The sequence below is a fragment of the Tasmannia lanceolata genome, unplaced genomic scaffold, assembly GCF_043159265.1.
Source record: "Tasmannia lanceolata isolate RefF3 unplaced genomic scaffold, GAP_Taslan_0.1 ptg000003l, whole genome shotgun sequence".
Classification (NCBI taxonomy): Eukaryota; Viridiplantae; Streptophyta; class Magnoliopsida; order Canellales; family Winteraceae; genus Tasmannia; species Tasmannia lanceolata.
Genome location: NW_027518680.1, coordinates 11,115,406 through 11,139,676, shown reverse-complemented (window position 1 = coordinate 11,139,676; position 24,271 = coordinate 11,115,406). Strand labels below are relative to the sequence as shown.

At 39.0% G+C, this 24,271-nt stretch overlaps 3 protein-coding genes across 3 annotated transcripts; 2 read left to right on the top strand and 1 right to left on the bottom strand.

The window, feature by feature from the left end:
- Positions 1-1,513: 1,513 nt before the first annotated feature.
- LYK5 (Protein kinase superfamily protein) lies at positions 1,514-3,844 on the top strand. Its single transcript, XM_077360293.1, has one exon. The coding sequence runs from the start codon at positions 1,578-1,580 to the stop codon at positions 3,498-3,500; it is 1,923 nt and encodes a 640-aa protein (XP_077216408.1). The 5' UTR covers positions 1,514-1,577; the 3' UTR covers positions 3,501-3,844.
- A 2,294-nt stretch (positions 3,845-6,138) lies between these two features.
- On the bottom strand, positions 6,139-8,450 carry LYK2 (Protein kinase superfamily protein). Its single transcript, XM_077360284.1, has one exon. The coding sequence runs from the start codon at positions 8,377-8,379 to the stop codon at positions 6,364-6,366; it is 2,016 nt and encodes a 671-aa protein (XP_077216399.1). The 5' UTR covers positions 8,380-8,450; the 3' UTR covers positions 6,139-6,363.
- A 5,893-nt stretch (positions 8,451-14,343) lies between these two features.
- LOC143865371 (uncharacterized) lies at positions 14,344-15,267 on the top strand. The gene has a single exon (XM_077375804.1). The coding sequence runs from the start codon at positions 14,344-14,346 to the stop codon at positions 15,265-15,267; it is 924 nt and encodes a 307-aa protein (XP_077231919.1).
- Positions 15,268-24,271: the final 9,004 nt, after the last annotated feature.

Sequence of the window (24,271 nt, the reverse complement as noted above, 5' to 3'; positions counted from 1 at the left end):
TTGACGTAATTTTTTTAGGAAAATTCTTGTTTGGCAAGGCAACTCAACTCATAGAAGCAGAAATTACACTCACATTACACTTAAATCAAACAATCACTCACATTACACTTGAATCAAACAATGCTGTAATCAAACAATGTTGTAATGCTGAATCAAACACTTGAATCAACTCAACTCATAGAAGCAGAAATTACACTCACACGCAATAACAGTGGGTGCGTGGGTTTTCACTTTTAACTTTTAACTAACAATAGAAAAAAATGTACATACTATAACTTATGTAACTCGGGTCGGGTCGGGCCCCTTCAAACCCGGCTCGACCCGAGATTCATGCGGGCTTTTGAATGCTCAACCCGGCTCGACCCGAAACCCATGAAACCTGAACCCAACCCAGGCTATTTTCGGGTCGGGTCGATGCGGGTCGGGTAAAACCCGGCTCGAGTTACAGCCCTATGAATCAGGACAGTACCGTCAATTTAACGCGTTGCGTGGCCATCTAATCCATCCGCTTTACACTCCCGACACGTTACCAGATCACATTCCCCCCAATTGATATCGACACACCCAAGAAACAAAATTTCACGCCGTCGGTTGTCGTTTTGTGACAGTACCAGATTTTAGCATGTGCGGCTGTCATCACCTGCAAAAGATCGCTGAGAAATGGCTTTCCTAGAAATTGCTTAGCAAGCCCCCGTTTACAAATAAGAACAAATTCTGGTGGCATCCAAAGAGACTTTAAAACTTCAAAACCATGCGTAGTCCTAAATTTTATAAGCAAAAACCTGGATTTTACAATCCTGGAAATGTATAATCTAGGTTTTAGATTTTAAAATCTAAGTTTTAGTTCATGAAATCCATGTTTTACCTTGTAAAATAGGGATATGCTAGCCACTTTCGTGCCCGGCTTTTGCATGTGATGAGAGCCAATTAAGATGAATTAAATGAGTAAGACAAAACATGCCAAAAAGTTAAAATGTGAGGCTGCCATCATATGCAAAAGTCGGGCGCGACATCACATGCAAAAGACGGGCGGGAAATGGCTATCCACGAAAGTGGCTAGCAACTCCCTGTAAAATATACGATTTAGATTATAAAATCCATGTATCCAAATGGGCCCTTGCTGTAACATGCCCAAACTCGCTTCGCTTTTAGGCCCGGCTTGTTTGGATTTCGAGAATCATTTTTACTCCAAAACTTATTATTAGACACAAAATTAGACTTAACTTGGAGTCCAACAATCATTTTTGGACACAAAATTGATTAAACTGGGCCTTAGTGGGCTTTGAAGCTAGAGATCTAAAACGGGCCCGAACATAATGGGCCTAAAAGCCCACATCAAGTCAACCATTTAGAAATAAAATCTCAGTTTACTCTGGTCTTCTTCCACACGTTATAAAACGCGTTGAATTTGAATTCCTCGCGTCAGTGGAAGATATTTCAACAAAAACACAAGCCATGATAAGGACAGTTATAAGAATGTTAGACCAAACAGCTTTCTCTTTGTGTTTATATATCCTTGCTACAAGTTAACTACAAATCACAATATCCAATTCTCCAAACTCTCTACACTTACAACCATGAAACCCTCCTTGTTGTTTTGGGCTCTTTTCTTTTCTTATTTCTCACTCTTTGATGCCCAACAAACTTTCCTTAACAACAAACAATTGGACTGTTCTGCCAATACCCCTTCCACTCTTGGGTTTCTCTGTAATGGAGTACAAAGCTCTTGTGATTCCTATCTCACCTTCAGATCCCAACCCCCTTATGACTCAGCTGTAACAATTGGCTACCTTTTGAACTCAACCGCATCAAAGATTGCTCAAATCAATGGTGTTACTGACGTGGAGAAGATTCCCAAGGATACCCTAATCCTAGTTCCTCTGAATTGTTCTTGTTCAGGTAATTTCTATCAGCACAATGCTTCTTATAGTTTGAAAAATGAAGTTGAGACGTATTTTATTGTCGCAAATGATACATACCAGGGCCTTACTACTTGCCAAGCTTTGATGAATCAGAACACTCGTGATAGTAGGAATTTGACTGTGGGTTTAGAACTGTTAGTCCCCTTGAGATGTGCTTGTCCTAGTAGAAAGCAGACTAGTATTGGTGTGAAGTTCTTATTGAATTATCTGATTACTTGGGGCAATACCATTTCTGCGATCGCAGATATGTTTAATGTGGATGAGCAAAGTGTTTTGGATGCAAATGAGTTGACTAAGAACCTAATTTTCCCCTTTAACCCCCTTTTGATTCCGCTGAAAAACGAGCCCACAAGGAATCAAACCATAATCCCTCCACCGCCAGCGGAGTCTCCGCAAGTGGTCGTTGTTCCTACTGATGAAAAGGGGTCTAAAGGGAAATGGGTTTTCATTGGATTTGGAATTGGAGTTGGTTTTATCCTTTTAGCTCTATGTGGGTTTTTGCTATTGTTCTTGAGTCGGCGTCGCCAGCAACATAAGACTATTGGAGAGGATAAGAAGTTTGAATCTGTTAAGCGAGGAGAGTTACCCGAAAAGAGATTAGGATCTTTTGCTTCCGAAGGAGCTCGTGAAGTTATGGACTCGTTGATGGTGTATAAATTTGAAGAGTTGCAAAGGGCGACTAGGTTTTTCAATGAAGACTCTAGAATTCAAGGATGTGTTTATCTTGGTGTCATTAATGGGGACAATGCTGCCATAAAACAGATGAAAGGTGATGTTTCGAATGAGATTAATATACTTAAACAGATCAACCATTCCAATATGATAAGATTATCTGGCTTCTGCTTACATGAGGGAAATTCATATCTCGTTTATGAATTTGCGGAGAACGGTTCGCTCACGAATTGGCTTCACCAGAAGAAGTATCAAGATTCCTCTTCTCTAAGCTGGAAGCAGAGAGTGCAGATTGCATATGATGTTGCAGATGGGCTTAATTATCTTCACAATTATGCAATTCCACCTTACATCCACAAGAACTTGAAGAGCAGTAACATTCTCTTGGATGGTAACTTTAGAGCAAAGGTGGCAAACTTTGGTCTCGCGAGGACAATGGATAACCAAGAGGGTGGTGGTCTTCAATTGACAAGGCATGTTGTGGGTACGCAAGGCTATATGGCACCGGAGTATCTTGAACATGGACTTATCACCCCAAAACTCGATGTCTTTGCATTTGGAGTCGTGATGTTGGAACTTTTATCAGGGAGGGAAGCTGTCATTCCCTCTGGCGAGGAAGAGAAAGGAGGAGATTTATTGTTGTCGGCATCGATAATGCCAGTCCTAGACGGAGAAAATGTAAGATTGAAGCTGAAAGGTTTTGTCGATCCTTGTCTCCAACCTGATTACCCATTTGATTCGGTCTTTACCATGGCTCAATTGGCTATGAACTGCCTAGCCCAAGATCCAAGTTCTCGTCCAACCATGGCCGAGATCTTCATGTCGCTATCAAAAATACTTTCCTCTTCATTGGATTCAGATTCATCAGACAATGCAAGCTCTGGTTCAGCTGTTCATGTCAGGTAAACCGCGTGTCACTTTTACTTTTACGAAGATAATAAGAGTTGGAAATATGAATCACAATGTGTTTTGTTTCTAATTTTTCTGAGCTGAAAGAATATGCTTTCTTCCTTTCACCTTTTTCATGAAATTTTTCTAAAGGATTCATTTTAGCCGACCCCAACTAGTTTGGGACAAAGGCTTTGTTGAGTTGAGAAAGAATATGCTTTCTCTAACGACATTGTATCATACAATTTATGTCTTTATTATGATGATGCCTGAGAATCTGTAATATCTATCAATGTAGAAACATTTACAAGAGTTGTATCCACCTAAGATTTTACATAAGGAGATAATACGGTATTTCACCATCTGAAAGAGTCCTAAAGCTACCAAAATAAGATTAAACATTTTAACTTGATATTATATCATGGCTTTGTGTTTGAAAGATAGTATAATCTGAATGCCTCAAGCTAAGAAGTTGGTAACCGATCTTAGTATACAACTCCATGGTTCACTCAATCAAAATTGTTGAGCTATGGTTCATATTTGTACAGTCGGGACTCGGTTTACTTATTAGTATAACAACTATGACTTATTTAATGATAAAAGTTGAAGAGCTGAGCATCTCCCCCTAACCTCATTTTTCCCCAAAACCTTGTCTCCTTACATTCTTCACTTCTTATATTCTCCTTTTTCTATTACTGTGTGAACTTCTACTTAGTACCATAGAGGGATTTAGATCCCATTATTCTGAGTTTTTTTCATGTTCTTGCCTCTCCACTAGGCCATATGGGTAGGGTTTTCAGTTGTATGAACCTGTGAAGAAATCAGATATCAAATTATTATTTCATATGAAATTTTGGGAGATTGTGGTATTTTTTGTATGTTTTTTGCCTAAGTTTTGAAGACCTAGAGATGTCTTCTCTCCAAGATTTTAGATTAACTTCGGACTTGTTTGTTTGTGGCAGATCTCTGTTGTGAGATTTTTGGGAGTTATTTTCCCATAATATCTTGATTCTTGATACAATGTTTTGTTTTCTGATTCAGGATCTGATTTCAATCGATTATGAGAAGATTTGAGATTTTAGGAGTGAAATCTATTCCCCCCCCCCACCCCCCCAACACACACACACACACTCTTTTTGGTTGGTGTGTGTGATCAAGACCTATTTGGGAGATTGTTTTCCTTTGTTGCTTCTCTTCATGGAGAAGATACAGGACATTTAGCGGTTTGTTCTCTTACTGTGAGAGAAAGAATATGTTGACCATCAGCTCTTCTCACGCCTCTAGCAGTGTTAATGAGATTCCGAGATGAAAGTCTAAAGATGTCGAACTTGGTGATATGAAAGTAGTGTTAAGAGTTGCCTTGGATGTTACAGATTTCCTCATATTATAGCAGTCTGCTAAGTGCTCTCTCTCCTTTATCTAAAAGTGCTCTATGTCCCTTTTCTCTTCCTACAACAACTCACTTGTCCAAGAATGTTTCTTCTTCCCCTTCCTATATACAGCTCTCCCTAACAATAATGTTTTCTTCTCTGGGAAGACCCCCCCCCCCCCCCCCCTTACCTCCATTTTTCTTCTTGGCATTCCATCTTTTATCGTCAATTTGGGCAATACAAGCAATTAAGAGTTCGCGGGATCGTTTATCTGCACAAAAGCAACCCAGAGGATTGTTGTATTATGGGAGATAAATGCCAATCAACCCAATGCAGACCGGGTCATATTGTCTCTAAGGAGAGAACAATTTCTGTTGTTGCTCGATCCCATCACAAGCTTTTCTAAACCTTTTTCTGATTAATATCTTTATTATTTCGGTTTAGTATTATCAGATTTGTGGTAGATCTAATATTATTAGAAATTCCTAGTAGATTTCTATAACATATACTCCAATAGATATGTGTCTAGCTTGAGGGAGAGTGTTGAGTTACCTTTCATACTCATGGTGGACAAGTATGACCTATTATTAATAAAAGTCGAAGAGGGAAGTAGCTCTCCTTGTTCTCTTTTCCCTCCAAACCTTCTCTCCTCTTCCATTCTCCTCTTCTCCTTTTTCCCCCTTTCTCTACTACTGCGTGGACTTCTGCTAAGATAAATACACAAATAACTCCAGGTTCATGGGTTTTTAAACCCAATTAAATGAGACAATTGGCCCTCTTATGTTTATGTAATACATTTCAATTTTCAGGACATTGGTTTTGAGCTAGCACTTTCAGAATTCCTTGTCTTACAATTGATCAGCAGTTGATAAAAGAATGCAATAACTTTGGAATTGTGGCTGGTGACTTTGCATTAGCATATTGAGAAATTATTGGACATAAAGAACCATGAAGGCTCGCTAAAATGTCAAAAGTCTTGAGTGAATCCCAACTCAGTACATAAGCAGTACTGACTACCCAAACTGGTAGTGATATGAATCTAGGAAGAGTTTAAGTGCTCCGTAAACTTATGCTTCCCCATCTCAGTACATAAGCTGTACTGACTTCCCAAACTGGTAGTGATATGAATCTAGGAAGAGTTTTAAATGCTCCATAAACTTCTGCTGCCCCATCTTAGGGGATTTGTTTCCTAGTACTTAAGTAAGCTGTCTTACGTTTAAGAATTCTTTCAAGATTTTCAAAGACCTGCAGGTGGCATTGAGAGCTTAGTCTCAGTTTCCTTAAACTGCCTTTGCATGGAGGTCCTATGTAAAGCAATGGGGACAAATCCAGTGGATAAACATTCTGCTAGAAAATTTGCAACCCACCAATAAACACAATTTTATTGTTCGATTTCTTTGTTACATATGCACACCATGCCGTAACTCATGTTTAATTGTGAGCCAGCAAATCTCCACACAGCACATGAAATGCTTCTTATTAACTGATTGGTATTTATTTATTGTTCTATGCTACTTTGGTTTTGAAGAACTTTCACAGCTTGAAATTGTATCCACTTCTGGTAATTTGTCCACCAATTTTGCTAACTTTTCGACAAGCTCTTCTGCACTCGGTCTCGAAGATGGATCTTCTTGCACACAGGCTCCCGCAAGGTTGGCCAAGGCAATTGCCACTTCAAAGGAATAGGCCTCTCCCAGTGTGCTATCCATCCAATTCCTCAGCTCTTCTGCACCATCCGGTTGTAATAGGGAATTAATCTTCTTTGAGAACGGAGTATTTTCACCCTTATTATTAGGTTTTGTTATGGGGGGTTGCCCAGATATGACCTCGAGCAATACCACCCCATAAGCAAAGATATCGATGCTCGGAGCAATCGTTCCATGTTCTACATACTCAGGTGCAAGATAACCTCTGCTCCATGAGAGTTGTGGCTCTTCTAAGTCATCTTCGCAGCATTTTGCCATGCCAAAATTTGCAATCTTTGCATTGAATTCTTCATCTAGAAGAATGTTCCGGCTCTTTATGTTCCTGTGAACATAGCTCGGAACCATGGTATGGTGCATATAATGTAAGCCCATGGCCACATGGAGACATATTCTCAACCTCTGACTCCATGTCAGGAAGCAATAACAGGAATCAATAAACTGACTTTTCATTGCTAAACCCCCATGAAGCCAATCTTTCAAGGACCCATTCCTCACATATTCGTAAACTAGATATGAATCACAGTCATCGCTTGTGCACGTGCCTAGAAGCCAAACAATGTTGGGGTGGTGTTGGGTGTCGTGGAAAAGTTCGAATTCGATTTTCGACATGGTTTCTGCATTTGCCTGCTTTATGGCCAGGTTCTTCCCATTTAGACGCCCATGAAACACAGAACCCTCGATGTGATTACTCGAATTGAAGTCATCTGTTGCTCTTCTTAGCTCCTCTATAGTATAAGTGTCCACCCCTACCTTGTGTGGTGTATATACAAGGTTCTGATCATTGAAAGGATCTTGCGGATCCTCTAACACCTCTTTTAATTCGCGAGTATTTTTTTCATTCAGCTGTTGCAACTCCACATCTCCTGCCTCACCTAAATCTGATTTCTTCCTCCATTGAATCACCAAAATGGTGCCAGCCATGGCAACACTAAGTCCTAGTATGACTCCACTAAGTCCAATATAGATTCTGAAATCATGCACTGTTGCTCTTCTTGAATGGTTCTTGGAAACATTCATTGCCGGGATACTAGTATCATTGAAAGCCAAATTGAGACCATGAGCCTTCAAAAGGCGACTGAGAATCGGTCTCTGGGTGAGAGGAATCAGAATGGTAGAATTTACAGGCAAAATATCTGATGGAAATGCTGGTGATCCATTATTCGTTGAGACCATAGCTTCTACAGTAGTATTAAACAAAGAAGCTAAGCTAGAGAATGTATCACCTTTATATGTAGGATAAGACAATAAAAACTGTACTCCTTGTGTGAGCTGAACCACAGTTGGGCAGGCACAAATCAATGGAACCAGGACCTGATCCTCGTCTAAATTCCATGGCGAAAGATTTGGGTTTTTCTCTATGATGGCTTCACAAGAGGTCAATCCTTCTAAGGAAGCTGCTATCTCATAGAACGTCTCACCTTCGATGACCGTCTTTGTGGCTTCAGCCAGGAAAACACTTCCATTACACCGACAATCAATCGGTATAAGCAATGGCTGATTCCTTGGAACAAACTCTCTATCTATCGGCAGACCACTCACCTCTGCAATTGCCGTGCGATTGAATCCAAAGTAAAAGCTTAGGTTGGATAGTGACAAATAGTATGAATTGGCATAAAACAACATGAATGTTGAACACTGATTCTGCAGCCCATTCACATCACAACGATAACCGAAAGTTTCAGTTGTGTTTTCATCACAGGTTAGTGAGCTCTGTCCTTGTGCTGATACCTGCTTGATCAATCCTTCCTTCATGAGTGTACTAGTTACCCAGATGAAGAAGATCAAAGCTCTTAAATATTGGTTCCTGATTAGTGGTTCCATGAATAATACCCACTGAAAACTTGAAGAACTCCCCTGTTCTGAGTCCTTTGGATCAAAATATACTGCTATAAATGCTCTCAGAAGAATTGATTTTACTTTAAGATTTTTTGGGTGTGGGAACATGTATTGTCTATTTTATCTCTGTTTCCAGCTGTTTCTGTTCCCCATCTTCTTGGACTTTATTCCATTGGCAAAAGGAAGGTAATTAACCAAAGCTCCCAAAACCTCCTCTGTAACTACTTAACTCCTCCCCTTGGGCTTTAAACCAAAGTTTATATCTCTATTAAATACATGCATAAATGCATGCATGTAAACTTATTATTCACACATAAAATATTTTAGATCCCAGAATGTGTGCAAGCATGATGTGGTCAGGATGTACATACCACATAACTGATGCATGTGCATGTACATATACAAATATACAATCATATAAAAGTATTTGTATTTCCAACTTATACTTTCGTATAATCTAATGTTCTAATCAAACCAAAAATTACCATATTCAATGGTCAAGATGAACACATTTCAATTCATCAACCAACATTTTACTGCCAGTTTTTTATCGGGTTTTTATTGGTAGATAAAAATTCAACGGTTAAGATGTACCCATTTCAATTCATCAACCTATATTTTCCTCTAAAATGTAAAATAAAAAAATTCCATATATATTAGCATATTTATCAAAAGTTTAATGAATGGACTTATCTACTTATGTATGGTCATGACTCATGAAGAAGGTGGGTTGTGGACCCTTTGTATCGTAAAGATGAGACATATAAGGTGAGAATGATAGGCAAACAAGGGTCAAATTACCCATCCTTCCCCTAAGTTGACAAATACTAAAGGCTAAAACACTAGATAAATATGGTAGACCACATTTCTCCAGTCATCTTAGGCTCTGCCATTGGAGCTTTGTTTCCCGTGTCATCAGGTGCACGTGTAGTCACGTGCTCACCAGTTCTCTCCACTAAAATACAACTGCTAAAGGGCTAAAACAGGAGTCTTTCTAGGATTTTTCTTTCTTAACAATCCAAATATGTCAGTTGTTAAGCTTAGTGGGAAGGTTAATTTGAGAACACTAATCCGGGCCCACCCACAAACATTAGAAAAGATTTCGATCCTTCATTTGGTAGGCCCTATCATGGGATCACGCGATCGGATCTCAATCATCCGATCAGTGGCGTTAACCTCGATAATTCTCTTTTTTAAATCATTTTGTTACTATTAACAACTAGAGGTTTCCCGTTCTTTAGAGGGACTGCACATTATAGAAACCTGAATAGATCAGAGGGTTAGGATCATCCTATGGATCATTTGTCTAAGAACAATTGCAAAAGAGTAATCAAACTCCATATTCCTGCTCCTCACCCTTTAAAATTGGGCATGCCAACCATATCCCATGTTCTTATATGTAATCACCCAATGCAATTAGGACAAAGTTATAGTCCTGGTTGATGTTCATGGGCGGCAATACCAACTCTTTTCAAACTTCAAAGCATAAAAGTTATATTCTTTGATCAAATTTTCCGAGAGGAATAAAACTATGAGGAGAATCCCATCTTGTGCACATATATGCTTATGGTGTAATTCAAAGCACCATGGAGTATAGAATTTTCCTCTGCTTTTAGGCTTTTAGCATGCCTCTCTATAAGGCTCCCAAATTCAAATTCCAAAAGACATGCATTCAAAACTAGCTTTGAGCAAAGATTGAGAGAACCCAAATTGTCAGGCTTTGGAGAAAGGGAAAACAAACTCATGTCTTATGCGACCTCATAAATTGACATTAATTTGAATGAAGAGTAGGAGCAGACCATTGAACCAGTCATCTAGGAAGAAATCATGGAAGAGCCTTTGTTTTGTGAACAATCAACTTGCGTTTTCTTGGTGTATTTTGAGTGTAAACTACAATCTAACAAAGCTTGATATTCATTTCCTTTTCAAAAAAGATTTTTCGACCTTGAAATCCAATGAGTTAATTTCTTAATCAGACTAATGGCACTAGGCTTTCCAAACCATGTTTCTCTTAATCTTCGATGGAATCAAATTTAATATTTCGAAGTGTGGAAGAGTGTGAAAAGAACACAAATACTAAAACATGATAGAAACAAACTAAACTCCCATTGGAACTGATTGAAAAACAACCCACTTAATGGAGTGAAGAAAAAGAAACCTAAACATAACAATTACAACAACGAAACCAAGAAAAATTAATCAACTCATTGAAAACAAAGTTATAATAACAGATTGTCAATGACTTTTCACCACATTCAAATCATCAGACATTTAACAAGGGGAAATGATATTCCCCCTTTCCTCCCCCCCACCCCCCTCGGTTTCTATGAGAATGGTTCACTGCTTGAGGATAAATTCACCCCCTTTAACGTTTTTTTTTTGCCTTCAAAACTTAACGAATAACGTTAAAGGGGGAGAGGGGGGAGATTTTATCTGTCAGAGGAGGGGAAATTTATTTATTTATTTTATTTTATTTTTTTTATTTTTTTTTTTTTTTTTTGGCTCTGGGGTTAGGCAAACCCCCACCAGCTAAATTAAATAAAACATAATTACAATCTTGGATAAGTCATGCCGGAAAAATCTTCCGATACTATGCTTAAAAGCTCATCAGGAGCCAAACAAAGAGGGATTGGGTCCCCTTTACAGATACAATTTGGTTTAGATAGGAAGTCAGCAGCTCTGTTGCCCTCTCTCCAAATGTGAGTTAGAGTCTGGCGGTTGAGAGAATTGATGATGGTTCTGAGTTTTTCAAGGGAAGGGATTTTCCTCCATGGACAAGGCCACAGGCGATGAATAACCATGACTGCAAGGAGAGAGTCAGATTCGATCCATAGATTCTTAACTGGAAGTTGGTAGGCAAGAATGACTCCATGAAGAATAGCTTCAAATTCTAATTCCTGAATTGAGAGAGGCTCACAGTTGACAGAGAAGAAAGAGAGAATGGTCCCTAGGTGGTCCCGGAAAAGGCCTCCAACCGAGGCAGAGCCACAAGCAAGGGAGGCATCAGAATTCAACTTAACTTCAGATTTAGAGGGGGGCGCCTAGTGACAGAACTTAGCTTCTGGGGTTTTACTGACCAGCGGAGGGGAAATATCACTTCCCTTAACAAGTTGAGAAGATTTTCAAAAACAAATTTCTGAAATCTGAAGTACGTAAGGTACCCAAATAAGTTGAAGAAAATGGAGGGGGTGTCATAATCAAAAGGCCATGAATATAACATAGGAAATATAGAAAATGCCAAAAAACAACATCAATCCATTTGATGAAAACAGAAAAGAAGCATTAACAGAACAGATGAGAATGGAAAAAAGCAAGAGCACTAAAAAAAACTTGAAAAGTAAAATACCCAATGCATCAACTAACAAACATTCCATCATGAAAACACTTCTCAAATAAACATTCACCATATTCAAAGAAGCAAACAGTAACATTACAGAGTAAAAAAGAAGAAAAAGAAAAATGCATTAAACTGAAAACAAGGAAGTGGTGGGCTTGAACCCAAATGGGTGACAAGCAACCAAGTAAAAGGCCAACTTGTTTTTCAACTTCCTCAGTAGCAAAACCTTCTCTCCTCCCCAATGAAAAACAGAGAGAAATCTCTCTTTTGCACCTCTCTTCCTTCCCTTTGATATTGGCACCCTCTCCTCTTTCTCTTCTTCCTCTTCTTCTCCTCCCCATTGAAGAGGATAACTCCTCAAGAACACCCTCCTGTTGTTGTAATCTTCGTAACGAAAGCTCCTCGCTCTCACTCCATCTTCCTCTATGCCTGATAACTCCATGTTAGTAAAATAAGCAGAGAACCCACAAAAAAAAACTGATGAATTCTTCTTTCTTGCAATTAAGAAAAATAACTCTTATAGGGAAGGAAAATGCTTTTTTTTTCTTTCAAATTGCCCAAGGGAAAAAGAGAAATGAATCTTTTCAATTCTTTCAAGAAAGGAGAGAGCTGAAAGTGAAAGGTTTTAATTTCTTGTGGAAGACTGACCTTCCAAGGCACTTTGATAGAGGACGTGGAGACTATTAAAGTAACAAAGAAGCGCGAACTGAGAAGTTTTGTATACATTCCCAGATTATGGGTCCCATAATGGTACAAAGATCACCGCCATCGGATGATCTAACCGCTTCATCTACGGTTCACATTCAACGACATTCTCTGATTTATGTTTCTAGATTTTGAATGTAGAAGCTCAGAAAACTAAAACTACTTTAGGCAAGGATTCACATTCAACAGCCAAAATTACATTTTTTTTGGGCAGTAGAGTGTTGGACTGGCATGTTTATTATGCCATTGGAGATCCAATGTAGGGTCTATCAAATGGACGGCTCTGATCAATCCATTTGAGGTTCACTTTTATGCTCCTTCCTAAAAGACACTTATTGGTCCTACTACTTCGTTTATGTCATTAGATTTGTTGGTCTAGTTAACTACTCTAAGTTCACTATATGGCATTGAGATAACTGTGATTGGATGATCTTAGGCCTTTGATCCATGAAGCACCCATAAAAGATAAAGAGGAATGCTAAATTGAAAGGCGTCTTTCCAACAAAACCAGCCATAAGTGCGCCCTCACTAGTACTACATAATCAAAATACATTAATTATTCGGGATTTGCAAGGGACCATCGCAAAAGGCATTTTGCGGGCAGGCCATTGAATGAGAGTGCAGCCACATCAGATGAGTTAAACCAATAAAGACAAAATATGTTGAAAAGTAAAACTATGTGACTGCTCTCTCATGCAACAACCGGCTTGTGAAATGCCTTCTGCAATGGCCCCTAGCAAATCCCTAATTATTCATTTACTTTTACACATTTCAGTGCTATTATAAATACAGTTTGATTAGGAAATCCAATGGGGCTCCCTTGCGGCTGATTTTTGCAAAGATGCCCTTCACTAACTTTCCTCAAAAGATAAATCGTTGGTTTCTTTCAAACCTCTGTAATCATGGGATATCCATTTGGTATGAACCAAGCCAATGTAAGTATCTCATACAAGATAACTATGCCCCCAGCCAATTATTTTTTTCCATGATAAATTGGTGTCTCCGAGTGGTGAGAGATAGGTAGGGCAGGTGGGAGAAGAGAAGTAGAAATATTTAAGAGGGCACGATCGATAAGAGTTTTTGTTTCCTGATTTTTAGACATTTCTCATTACTTACAAAGACTACCTTCGTTATCTTTTGTTCCTGATTTTTAGCCACTTCACTAGCCCTACCCCTCTCTCACCACTTGGAAACACGAGTTTATCATGAAAAAAAAAAATCATGGTAGCCAGACATGCCCTAATCGTAAAAAATTTCCCCAGCAATGAAAAAGTGCCGTTGAGAACACCTTGATTGGTTAATCCTACGCCTTTGATCCATCAAGCCTTGTTTAGGGTTCCATCAAAACATAAGACTTTGTAGTGCTATCTTCCACTTAGGATGTCCCCATATTGCTCGATTCATGATATTCTATAAGATCAACAATTTGATTTCACATGCCCACTTCTACTAAAAAAAATTGCCTTTTACCATGGGAAATGATATCTGCACAACCATGCTTTAACAATTGCACAAAACGCAGCTTGTCTTTTCCATTTTAATTGGTTTGTAACTTGTAAGAGCTTTTTGGGAACTGTAATAACCATTGACAACTCTTTAAATGATATAAGACAAGATGTGTTTGTGCAATTATCAAAACATGGTTGTTTTGATATCATTTACCTGCACCAATACCACCACTTGGAAACTGTAATAACCCTTGACAACTCTTTAAATGATATAAGACAAGATGTGTTTGTGCAATTATCAAAACATGGTTGTTTTGATATCATTTACCTGCACCAATACCACCACTCATAGAAACTCCACATAAAACCCATTAAATAATGTACGTACACAATCTCTATCCTAACAATCAACGTAGGTCTTCAATACAACGTGATCTTTCAATAGAATCAATACTACGCATGGTGCGCAGAATGCACATCCCCCCAAAAAGCAGAGCCATGAGCGTAAAAAACCCACCCCCGAATCCAAACCTCACCCCTCTCCACCAAAAGCGCATCGCCTTCACCACGCCGCTAACGTACGCCCCGCGTCTATCTCACCTCCTCCAACTCAATGGCTCCACCCCTCTCTCCTACCCCACCGTCATTGTGGGGCCCACCTCCCAAACCAAAGCCATCCTCAAACCCTACCTCCAAACCCTCGAACACTTCTCCTCCATCGCTTTCACCTCCCGTAACGGAATCTCCGCATTCTCCGAAACCCTAGCCGAAACCGAAACACCCCCGTTATCCGACACGGGCGAAATCTTCACAATCTCCGCTCTCGGCAAAGACTCAGAGCTTTTAAACGAGACTTTCCTCTCAAAGCTCTGTAAAAACCCTAGCCGAATTAGGGTTTTGGTCCCACCAATTGCTACACCATCGGGCTTGGTGGACTCGCTCGGGTTCGGATCCGGACGGTCCATCTTGTGTCCGGTCCCGCTCGTCGTGGATCTCGAAGAACCGCCTGTGATTCCCGATTTTCTTCAGTATTTAGGTTCTAAGGGTTGGGTTCCGATTAGGGTTTCGGCTTATGAGACTAGGTGGGCCGGGCCGAGATGCATGGAGGGTTTGGTGGGATTGGAAGGGGTTTTGGATGCGATTGTTTTTACTAGTACGGCTGAAGTGGAGGGATTGTTGAAGGGTTTGAGGGAATTAGGGTTTGGGTGGGAGATGGTGAGGGAGAGGTGGCCCGGATTGTTGGTGGGGGCCCATGGGCCTGTTACTGCAAGTGGGGCAGAGAGGTTTGGGGTTAGGGTTGATGTGGTGAGTGAGAGGTTTGGGAGTTTTGATGGGGTGGTGGAAGCTCTTGCCCTGAAATGGGAAGCTTTGGATAGGGAATGATGTGTTTGAATTTGGTGAGCTTCTGTTCAAATGATCCATGTTACTGACTCTTTTTGTATAATATTTGTTAATTTTGCTTAGTTGAATGGGTTCTATTTTGATAAGTACTCTTGTATTATATGAGATTTTATATGGTGTAAGGCTGTATGGTTCAGTTATGGATGGCCCACACCACAGGATGATCCAAACCGTTCATTTGATGGGCCACACGTATATATTTTGTGCCCCCAAAAATTATTTTCATAGGATGATCCTAGCCGTCCGGTCTATGGAGGAACTATATGCTGTGGAAACCTCTATGGATCATAAGTGGGTAGGGGTGTTCATTATTCGGTTATAACCGAATAACTGAACCGAATTGGTTTGGTCGGTTCCGTTCGTTTTTTTTTTCTTTTCGGTTCGGTTTTGGTTTTTTTTTTTTTTTTGAAATTCGGTTATTCGGGTTCGGTTTCGGTTATCTCAAAAAAAAAAAAAAAATCGGTTAACCGAATAACCAAAATTATGGATAAAAACTATTATTTTTCCAAAAAAAGTGCTATATGGTCACTCCGTAGGATGATCAAAACCGTCCATTTGATTTATCACAACTTAATTAGGTTGCAAAAACTCATTTCGATAGGATGATCCTAGCCCTCTGATCTAAATCAAGATTTTGCTTTTTTTCCTCTTTTTCTCCCACTATACGGTTATTACCGAATTTTTAATCGGTTCGGTTTCAGTTCGGTTTTTGGAAATTTCGGATCGGTTTCGGTTATCAAATTTCGGTCTATTTGGTTCGGTTATAACCGAACGAACACCCCTATAGGTAGGTTGTGCCCAGAAAATCATTTCCATTAGATGATGAGCCCTCCTATCCATAGAGGAACTGCATTTTATTTTATTTTAACTGGTAACAGAAAAAAAATTCCATCCAAACAAATTACATAGAGGGGCCAAGCCCTCCCCAATACACATGATAAAAACTATATCAGTCTATCCAAATTCTCAAAAGTGATCCGTCCGTGATTCATGTAGACAACCAATTTAAACCATTTTTTCGCCAATTCGTCTGTCATCGAAATTCCCGAATGCCGCATGCATTAATTGAGCCCGAATGTCACGCACAAGATCCCTCATCTCATCAATCATAGAAGCCAATCTCCACGGCCTACAACACCTATGACTCGCCCATGCAATGGTATTCGCAGAATCACCTTCGACTATCAGAGGGCCCAAGGTATGATTTTCAGTCTATCCAAATAGAAGAACTACATATTATGGATACCTCTATGGATGAGAGGGTTGGGAGGTTTCCACAGTATGTAGTTTCTCTACTGGTGACTTTCCTCAATACCACTCTCCTTGCTGAAGAAAAAAGAGGAGGGACTGCAACGGATACTACTGAAAGAGAGAAGCTTTTTTCTGGGATTTCCGAAACCATCGATGTGAAGTTGCGTTGTTAGGTGCTCCATTTTCCCATTGAGGCCCTGCAGCTGATTTAATTTGGGAGAACCTCAAAATGTTCTCTCATCTGATCTTGCATTGAAGATAGTTCTTTGAGAAAACCTCACTTTAAAGTGCACTTGATATGCATTGAAGATAGAGATCATCTAATAGGCCTTACATTGGATCTTGAATTGTTCAAGAGTGGAATTGATAGTCATTGAACATGGATCATCTAATGGGTCTTACCTTGGACCTCATATTGGTGAAGAGTGGAGTTGATAGCCATTTATTAGAGATGTACCCACGTTGAAATCTTGCAGTGACTGATATGCCTGTGAGTTCTCTTATCCTTTTAGATGACATGCTACACTTTCTACAAGGATGTCAATGTCATCTTGAGTGGCATTTTTGTGGCTTGGCATATTTTTTTTCTTTTAGTTCTATGTACCATCCACAAAATAACAACACTTCTTCGCATTGTAGAGCCTTATATTCTTCATCCAATAGGGAAGTGTGGGCTCTCAGGAAGGGAGCAAACGAGAATCGTGAAGGATTGGAGAAGCGTCAAAGAAAGTGACGGGAAGCATAAAAGGAATGTTAAAATATGTGAGATCCACTGTTGGATTAGGTGTAGATCTCACTGTTAGATCTTCTTGTGGGAGATTAGCCAAGTTGGTTAATGAGGCAACCTATTAGAATAGGCAGCTAGATTTAATTAGTAAGTATATTAGATTAGAATATTTCATCATTATCTCTTTCCATAATTTGCTTGATCTCTTTCTATGTTTATCATGTATGTGCTCAATATAAGCACACCTTGAGCTCTATTGTAAATCATCCAAGAATTAGCGAAAATCTCCAAAATTCTTCATTTATTAAAGCAGCCGATCCGGCCTTGATTAATATTTCTGCAATTTTGATTTCGGGCGGACGGCTACATCGGCCGTCCGCTGGGCACTACAACCATCAATCTCCATCACAAGCTAGCCATCCGCCTGCAACTCTGATTCGGATTTTTCCTCCATTGTCCCTCTCGATTTGTTCTCTTTTTTTTTATATCCAAAATCATGTATGATGGCTTCTGCTTACATATCAGAATCTCGTATGGAGGATTTTCTTCCCACTGCCATTGGCCATGTTTGGATTGTTTGTCTCATCACCATGTTGGTCTTGCCACCATTGCCGGAGGCTATACCCGTCCTATTGCCTTCGGGTAACAAACAAGACTTCCCTCTTGCCAACCATACCCAACACCATTTTGTTGACATCCCACGGCCATTTGAAAAAGGAGAATAACCTTCTTTGACTATCTCACTCAGATGATCTTGGCATCTTGAACGATTTTCCATTCCAAAGGGCAAAGGTATTTGTATTTCAAAATGAGGTAGCATCAAGTCTAGCAATGATGATCTTTCCAAGACAAGTCACATCTTGTGAAAACTAATACCTCTCTTCTGTTTCAAAAACTCTTTTCATTAGTCTAATATTGAATACCTTTGTACTTGATAAAGGCACCCTCCTTTACCCATCTCAATCTTAGGTAACATGCACCCCATTCCGAATTTGATAACCCTCCCCATCTTTGTTACATGCACTCTCTCTTTTTACTCCCTGTCCAAAGTTTCGATGATTCTTATTTTTGTTTCCGTCATTATTCTCAATCGCTAGTGTCGCACTTCATTTTTCGTTCTCTCTCAATTTCTCTTTTTCCATCTCAAAACTTTTCTTATCTTTCATTTATTTCAGTTGAGGTACCTCTTCTCTTCGAGGTGCGTGCCTGAAATTGATCGCTCTACTCAGTTGAGGGGCCTCGATTCTTTGAGGTTCGTGCCTAAGAGAGCCAAATTCCATGAGGATCGGTACTTGCCGACCCATGTGTCTGGCCCATTGAGGCTCATTCTTGCACATTGAGGCTTTGGTCCATAGCGACCCATTGTTAGACGGTTCGGTATTCAAAACCGGCCTAAAGACTCGCCCATTCCGGCTTGAGTCCAATTCAGTTCTTTGAGGCTTTGTGCGGCTCATCTTTCATGTGACACATTCTTCAACAACAGGCGGCAATTCATCTTCAGCAATATCAACAACAGGGTCATCAATCGTAGGACTGTGCATAAAAAAAAATTACATTTTGTATTGGGGATTTTTATTGTAATCCAACGTATATCGATTTTCAATCTATATACATTTGAGGAGGCATGTTAGAATATGTGAGATCCACCGTTCAATTAGGTGTAGATCTCACCGTTAGATCTTCTTGTGGGAGATTAGCCAAGTTGGTTAATGAGGCAACCTATTAGAATAGGCAGCTAGATTTAATTAGTAAGTATATTAGATTAGAATATTTCATCATTATCTCTTTCCATAGTTTGCTTGATCTCTTTCTATGTTTATCATGTATGTGCTCAATATAAGCACACCTTGAGCTCTATTGTAAATCATCCAAGAATTAGTGAAAATCTCCAAAATTCTTCAAGGAAGCAGGAAGTGAAAATAGTGAATAATACAACAAAATTTGTAAAAAAAATAGTTACAATGAGAAACAAGTTTTAATGATTTATTTTTCAATGCCTGAAAAGTTTAAAAATAAGTAAATTCAAAAAATGTAAGCAAATAAATTTTCAAACACCATTAACAAATAAAAATCAACCAACATAGCCAAATTACACGTAAATACTAATTTTACCCATTAATCAAAATATCAAATATCAAAGTTAATACATAATTTTCTCTAGTCTCAACAAATTATAATGAGATTAAGTCATCTTTCCCTTTACTTTGTCAAAAGAACGACTTCCTCATCACCTTTGTTTCCAGTAGTACAAATATATAATTAAAAAAAGTAATATTTGGGGAAAGTGATTGTGAGCGGCCCCTCATATAAGCTTATATGAGGTGACCGCTAAAAACATGGTGGGCCCACATTTTTTGGGTGATCCGAACTGGTCATTTGATAGGCCCTGACGTAGATAAGGGATGCCTAAAAAATCAGCTCCATAGGATCATCCCAACCCTTCATACTGTAGAGGTGAAAGAGGGGGAAATGGATAGGTAAGTGGGCAAAAATTTATACCCGCCCATTTTCCCCTCTTTCACCTCCACAGTTCGAAGGGTTGGAATGATCCTATGGAGCTGATTTTTTGGGCACCCCTTATGTATGTCAGGGCCAATCAAATGACCAGTTCGGATCACCCCAAAAAAGTGGGCCCGCCATGTTTTAGCGGTCACTTCATATAAGCTTATATGAAGGCCGCTCACAGTCACTTTCCCCTATTTGCATAGCTAATATCTTCGTAGAGAAGTAGAAACTTTTAAAATATATCCTTTCAAGTGTGAGATCCTGCCTGTTCTTGTACTTTTTTTTTTTATGACCAATGCCGTATCGAGTGATTGTGTCATATCAGAAAATGAGCCAACCTTTCTTTTTGAGACTTCAGGTGAATAAACGCTTAATCACATAGCAGTGGGAGATAATGACTAAGTTGACGTGCGAAATGTAGAAGTCCTATTATTGCCTTCACTCTCGTTGTCAATCTCATCGTCAAGATCCTTCCATTTTATATCTTTTCATACAATGGAGGAGTCATCTAATTTAGGAGCTCTAGGTTGATGTTCTAGTTCCTGTGTGGCCCATTGGGTTGCACGAACTTTCGACTTCCAACCATCACATAAGTTGGTATTTACTAGGGCTGCAACTCGGGTCGGGCAGGTCGGGTTTTGGAGAATCCAACCCTACCCGAGAAATATCTCGGGTCGGGTTTTTTTTCGGAAAACCCACGATTCCCAAACCCGGCCCTACCCATGATAAATCTCGGGTCGGGTCGGGTTTTTTCACGTTGACGCAATTTTTTAAGAAAAACTCTTGTTTGGCAAGGCAACTCAACTCATAGAAGCAGAAATTACACTCACATTACACTTGAATCGAACAATGATGTAATTACACTCACATTACACTTGAATCAAACAATGTTGTAATCAAAGAATGCTGTAATTACAATCAAACAACGCTGAATCAACTCAACTCATAGAAGCAGAAATTACACTCACATACTATAACAATGCGTGCGTGCGTGCGTGGGTTTTCACTTTTAACTTTTAACTAGAAAAAAAAAATACATACTATAACTTATGTAACTTGGGTCGGATCGGGTCGGGTCGGGCCCCTTCAAACCCGGTTCGACCCGAGATTCATGCAGGCTTTTGGATGCTCAACCCGACTCGACCCGAAACTGGAGAAACTTGAACCTAACCTAGGCTATTTTCGGGTCGGGTGGGGTAAAACCCGGCTCGAGTTGCAGCCCTAGTATTTACGCTCTATGTTTGGAAATGCAATGACTTAAAAAGTTGAATTTATTTTTAATCTACTAGACAGTATCAAAGGGTGTTTCCAAAAGTCCCGCTTTCCTTTAAATGTAGTTGTTTTCCTCTTTTCTCATAACAAAATCATGGTGCACTCTTTATAAGTTTTAATTATTATTTTTTTCTTTCATTGTTCATTGGCTATGCCAATCAGAAGCGTTCCAACCACTTGTGTGGTTCAAATCTCTTCGATTGTAAAAAGGTTGATGATGTATCAAGCTATTATGTCATAAGTTTGATTGAGCTAAAATAGAGTGACAAAGTTTGTAACTTAACTCGTCGCATCACAATTTTTTCATAAAAATTTTATTTGTTTTTGTTAGCTTGAAACATATATGTTAGAAAATAATTTTAAGGTGAGTTTTCCCTCTACTTTATTATGATTGCTTATAATAATTTTTTCGGATACTCTATAAAATCCATGAAATCTTTCTAATTCCGCACTGCAAATTTTTTGGGATGAAAAATGCAGATGAAATCTTTCTATTGGCTATCGTATTCATCATCCAGGTGATCAAATCCCACCTTGCAATCACATTGATTAGTGCAATCGTCAATCGTCAAACCATCGTATCTATAATTGTAAATCATTTTTGGACAAATATAAGGTCGACATTTGCTGAATTCTTCGTTGAAAGGTATATTAAATTTATATATTATTTATATATTAATTTCTTACATTTTCTATGTATCTAAACAATCTTTTTTTAATCATTCAAATTATATTTCAAATAATCAATATGATGACATGTATCATTCTAAGATTGTTGTTATAATAGCACACTAGGAAAATTAATTCGTACTAATATTGTATATTCAAATTAATTATGAAGTAAGGGCCCGTTTGGATACCTCATATATTGTATTTGGATTTGGAATTGAGTTTTGAATACAAAATGAATAGATCCGGCAGCTCATGTTGAGGGAGAGAGAGAGAGGGAAGGGGGTACTTCCTATTGGAAGGGAGAGGTTGAGGAGCAAAGAGGGTGAAGGAAACTGCCAGATCTGTGGATTTCTAATTTCTTATTTGCACAGCTTATTTGGAAATCTGATTTTTTTCACTGTCAGTTGCTGATTCGGAAATCCAAGGATTTGATCCGGATCCAAATTACAATGCAAAAAGGGCTGTAAATGTGAGAAATCCAAATCAAAATCTTCTCTGCATCCAAACGGGCCCTAATCAAATTATAAAATTTTATTATACTGATTTCTCTACATTCTTTTTTTCTTATGATAGGTAAGCAGGGGTTTGGCAAACCCCTACCAGTGCATTGATGAAGAATTTAATTTACATTTCTCTACATTCTTTATGTTTCTAAACAATCTGTTTTTAATCATTCTAAGATTATTGTTATAATAGCATGAGGAAGAATAATTCTTGCTAATTTTGAATATTCAAATCTAATATTAGGACACAATCAAATTATAAAATGTTAATGATACCTTATATGATTAGACACTAGACACTCCTCTTTCTGTCCCTCTCTGCATGGTCCTTTTCAAAGGTTGAACAATTCATGTCAGCTTTTCTTGCAAGGAAAGGGAGACAAACATAAACAAATTTCTGAGGGTTGCCACATGACACCTTATCTCCTACGTTTGCACTTACTTTTAAACGAGTAAGACATAAGCTGGCTATGGCCTGCTGAGGACCCCAACTCGTTCAAACACAATGCCCTTTTCCTTATCTTAATTATCATAATACCCATAGGAAAGGGAAATTCCTCTCTTCTTAATACACTTCTTTTAAAGGATGTTATAATTCTCTAATCAAAGTGTCTAACACGGGGATGAGTGTCATTTCCAAACAAAGGAAGAAGAGCCAAAATACTCGCTTAAACATGCTCATGCAAGTAAAGTGGAATAAACTTTTGCAGTATAGAACCCTGGTTACTTAATTACGATTTACTAATTAAAAAGCAGATATTTTATACAATACGTGTGCGTGAAATGCAGTATTTTTCGGAACTCGAATGATCCAGACTGTTCATTTGATGGGCCATAATGTAAATAGGCCCTGCCCCATAAATCATCTCCATAGCGGTTTCCCGGAGATATTTCCTACAATTTAAAGTGAAGTAATACATTCTAGGTATATCATTATTAAGAACATGTTAATGGATGATCTGGGCCGTTGATCCATCAAGCCTTATTTAGGAGTCTACCAAGAAAAGCCACACCGTTGATTTTTGTAGTCCTTTACCTTACACTTAGGATGCCTGTTAGGATGGAACCTAGACCATATGGGTTGCCTCATCATGGTCTACACTTGAGATGAAGGGCCTACTTGGCAGTATCTTAATCCTGACCATTCATTTGGTAGGACTTATTATGGACATGATATGACCAAAAAAATTGCACTACAATATCAGATTTTGTCATCTACAAGTTGGGGTCATTTGATGGACAATTAGGAACATAGTTGACATCAAGTGGGTGGTCCAAAATCATTCTTCGCATTCACGTGACATTGTAGAACCTTGTCTTAAAATCATCCCCCCCAAATAAATAGAGCTGGAATTGGAATTCCTCCTTCCTATGAAACACGACTCATCTCGTGAGATATTGATATGGGCTCTTATCTCCTGTTCTCTTCTCTCACGAGGGTTACATGCTAAGGTGCATTTAAGTGGTCTCCGTTACTTAAATAGTGCAAGGTGGGAAATGTATCAATTAGCTTTCAAATTTCAATTACTTAGGCCACGTTTGGATACCAACAAGATTTAGATTTGAATTTAGTTTATATTTTCAACTAGATCACATCCTTAGATTTTCAAATCGGCTACAACAGTGCAAAAAATTCTGATTTTCAAATCAGTTCTGCGAGACATTATTTAGAACAATATTTGTGGCAACTTCCTTCGCCATCGCTGCTCCTCAACGTTGCTCCGGCAGCAGCGAGACACCTCCCTCTCTCTCTCTCTCTCTCTCTCTCTCTCTCTCTCTCTCAAAACATGATCATGAAGATGATTGATGTGTTTTGTATCCAAAACTCAAATCCAAATCAAAATACAAATGCATGAGGTATCCAAACGGGCCCTTAGTGAATTATCAATCATTTATGTGGGGTTGCAACTTGCTAGTCATTTCATATTTTTATGTGTAATCCTATTGTCTCGACCTTTCCATGGATTTTGAAATGGGAAATGATATTTCCGCCCCCCTGTCCATCATTTTCTACTCCCTCTTTGTTTATTCCCCCCCCCCCCCCCCCCCCCCCCCC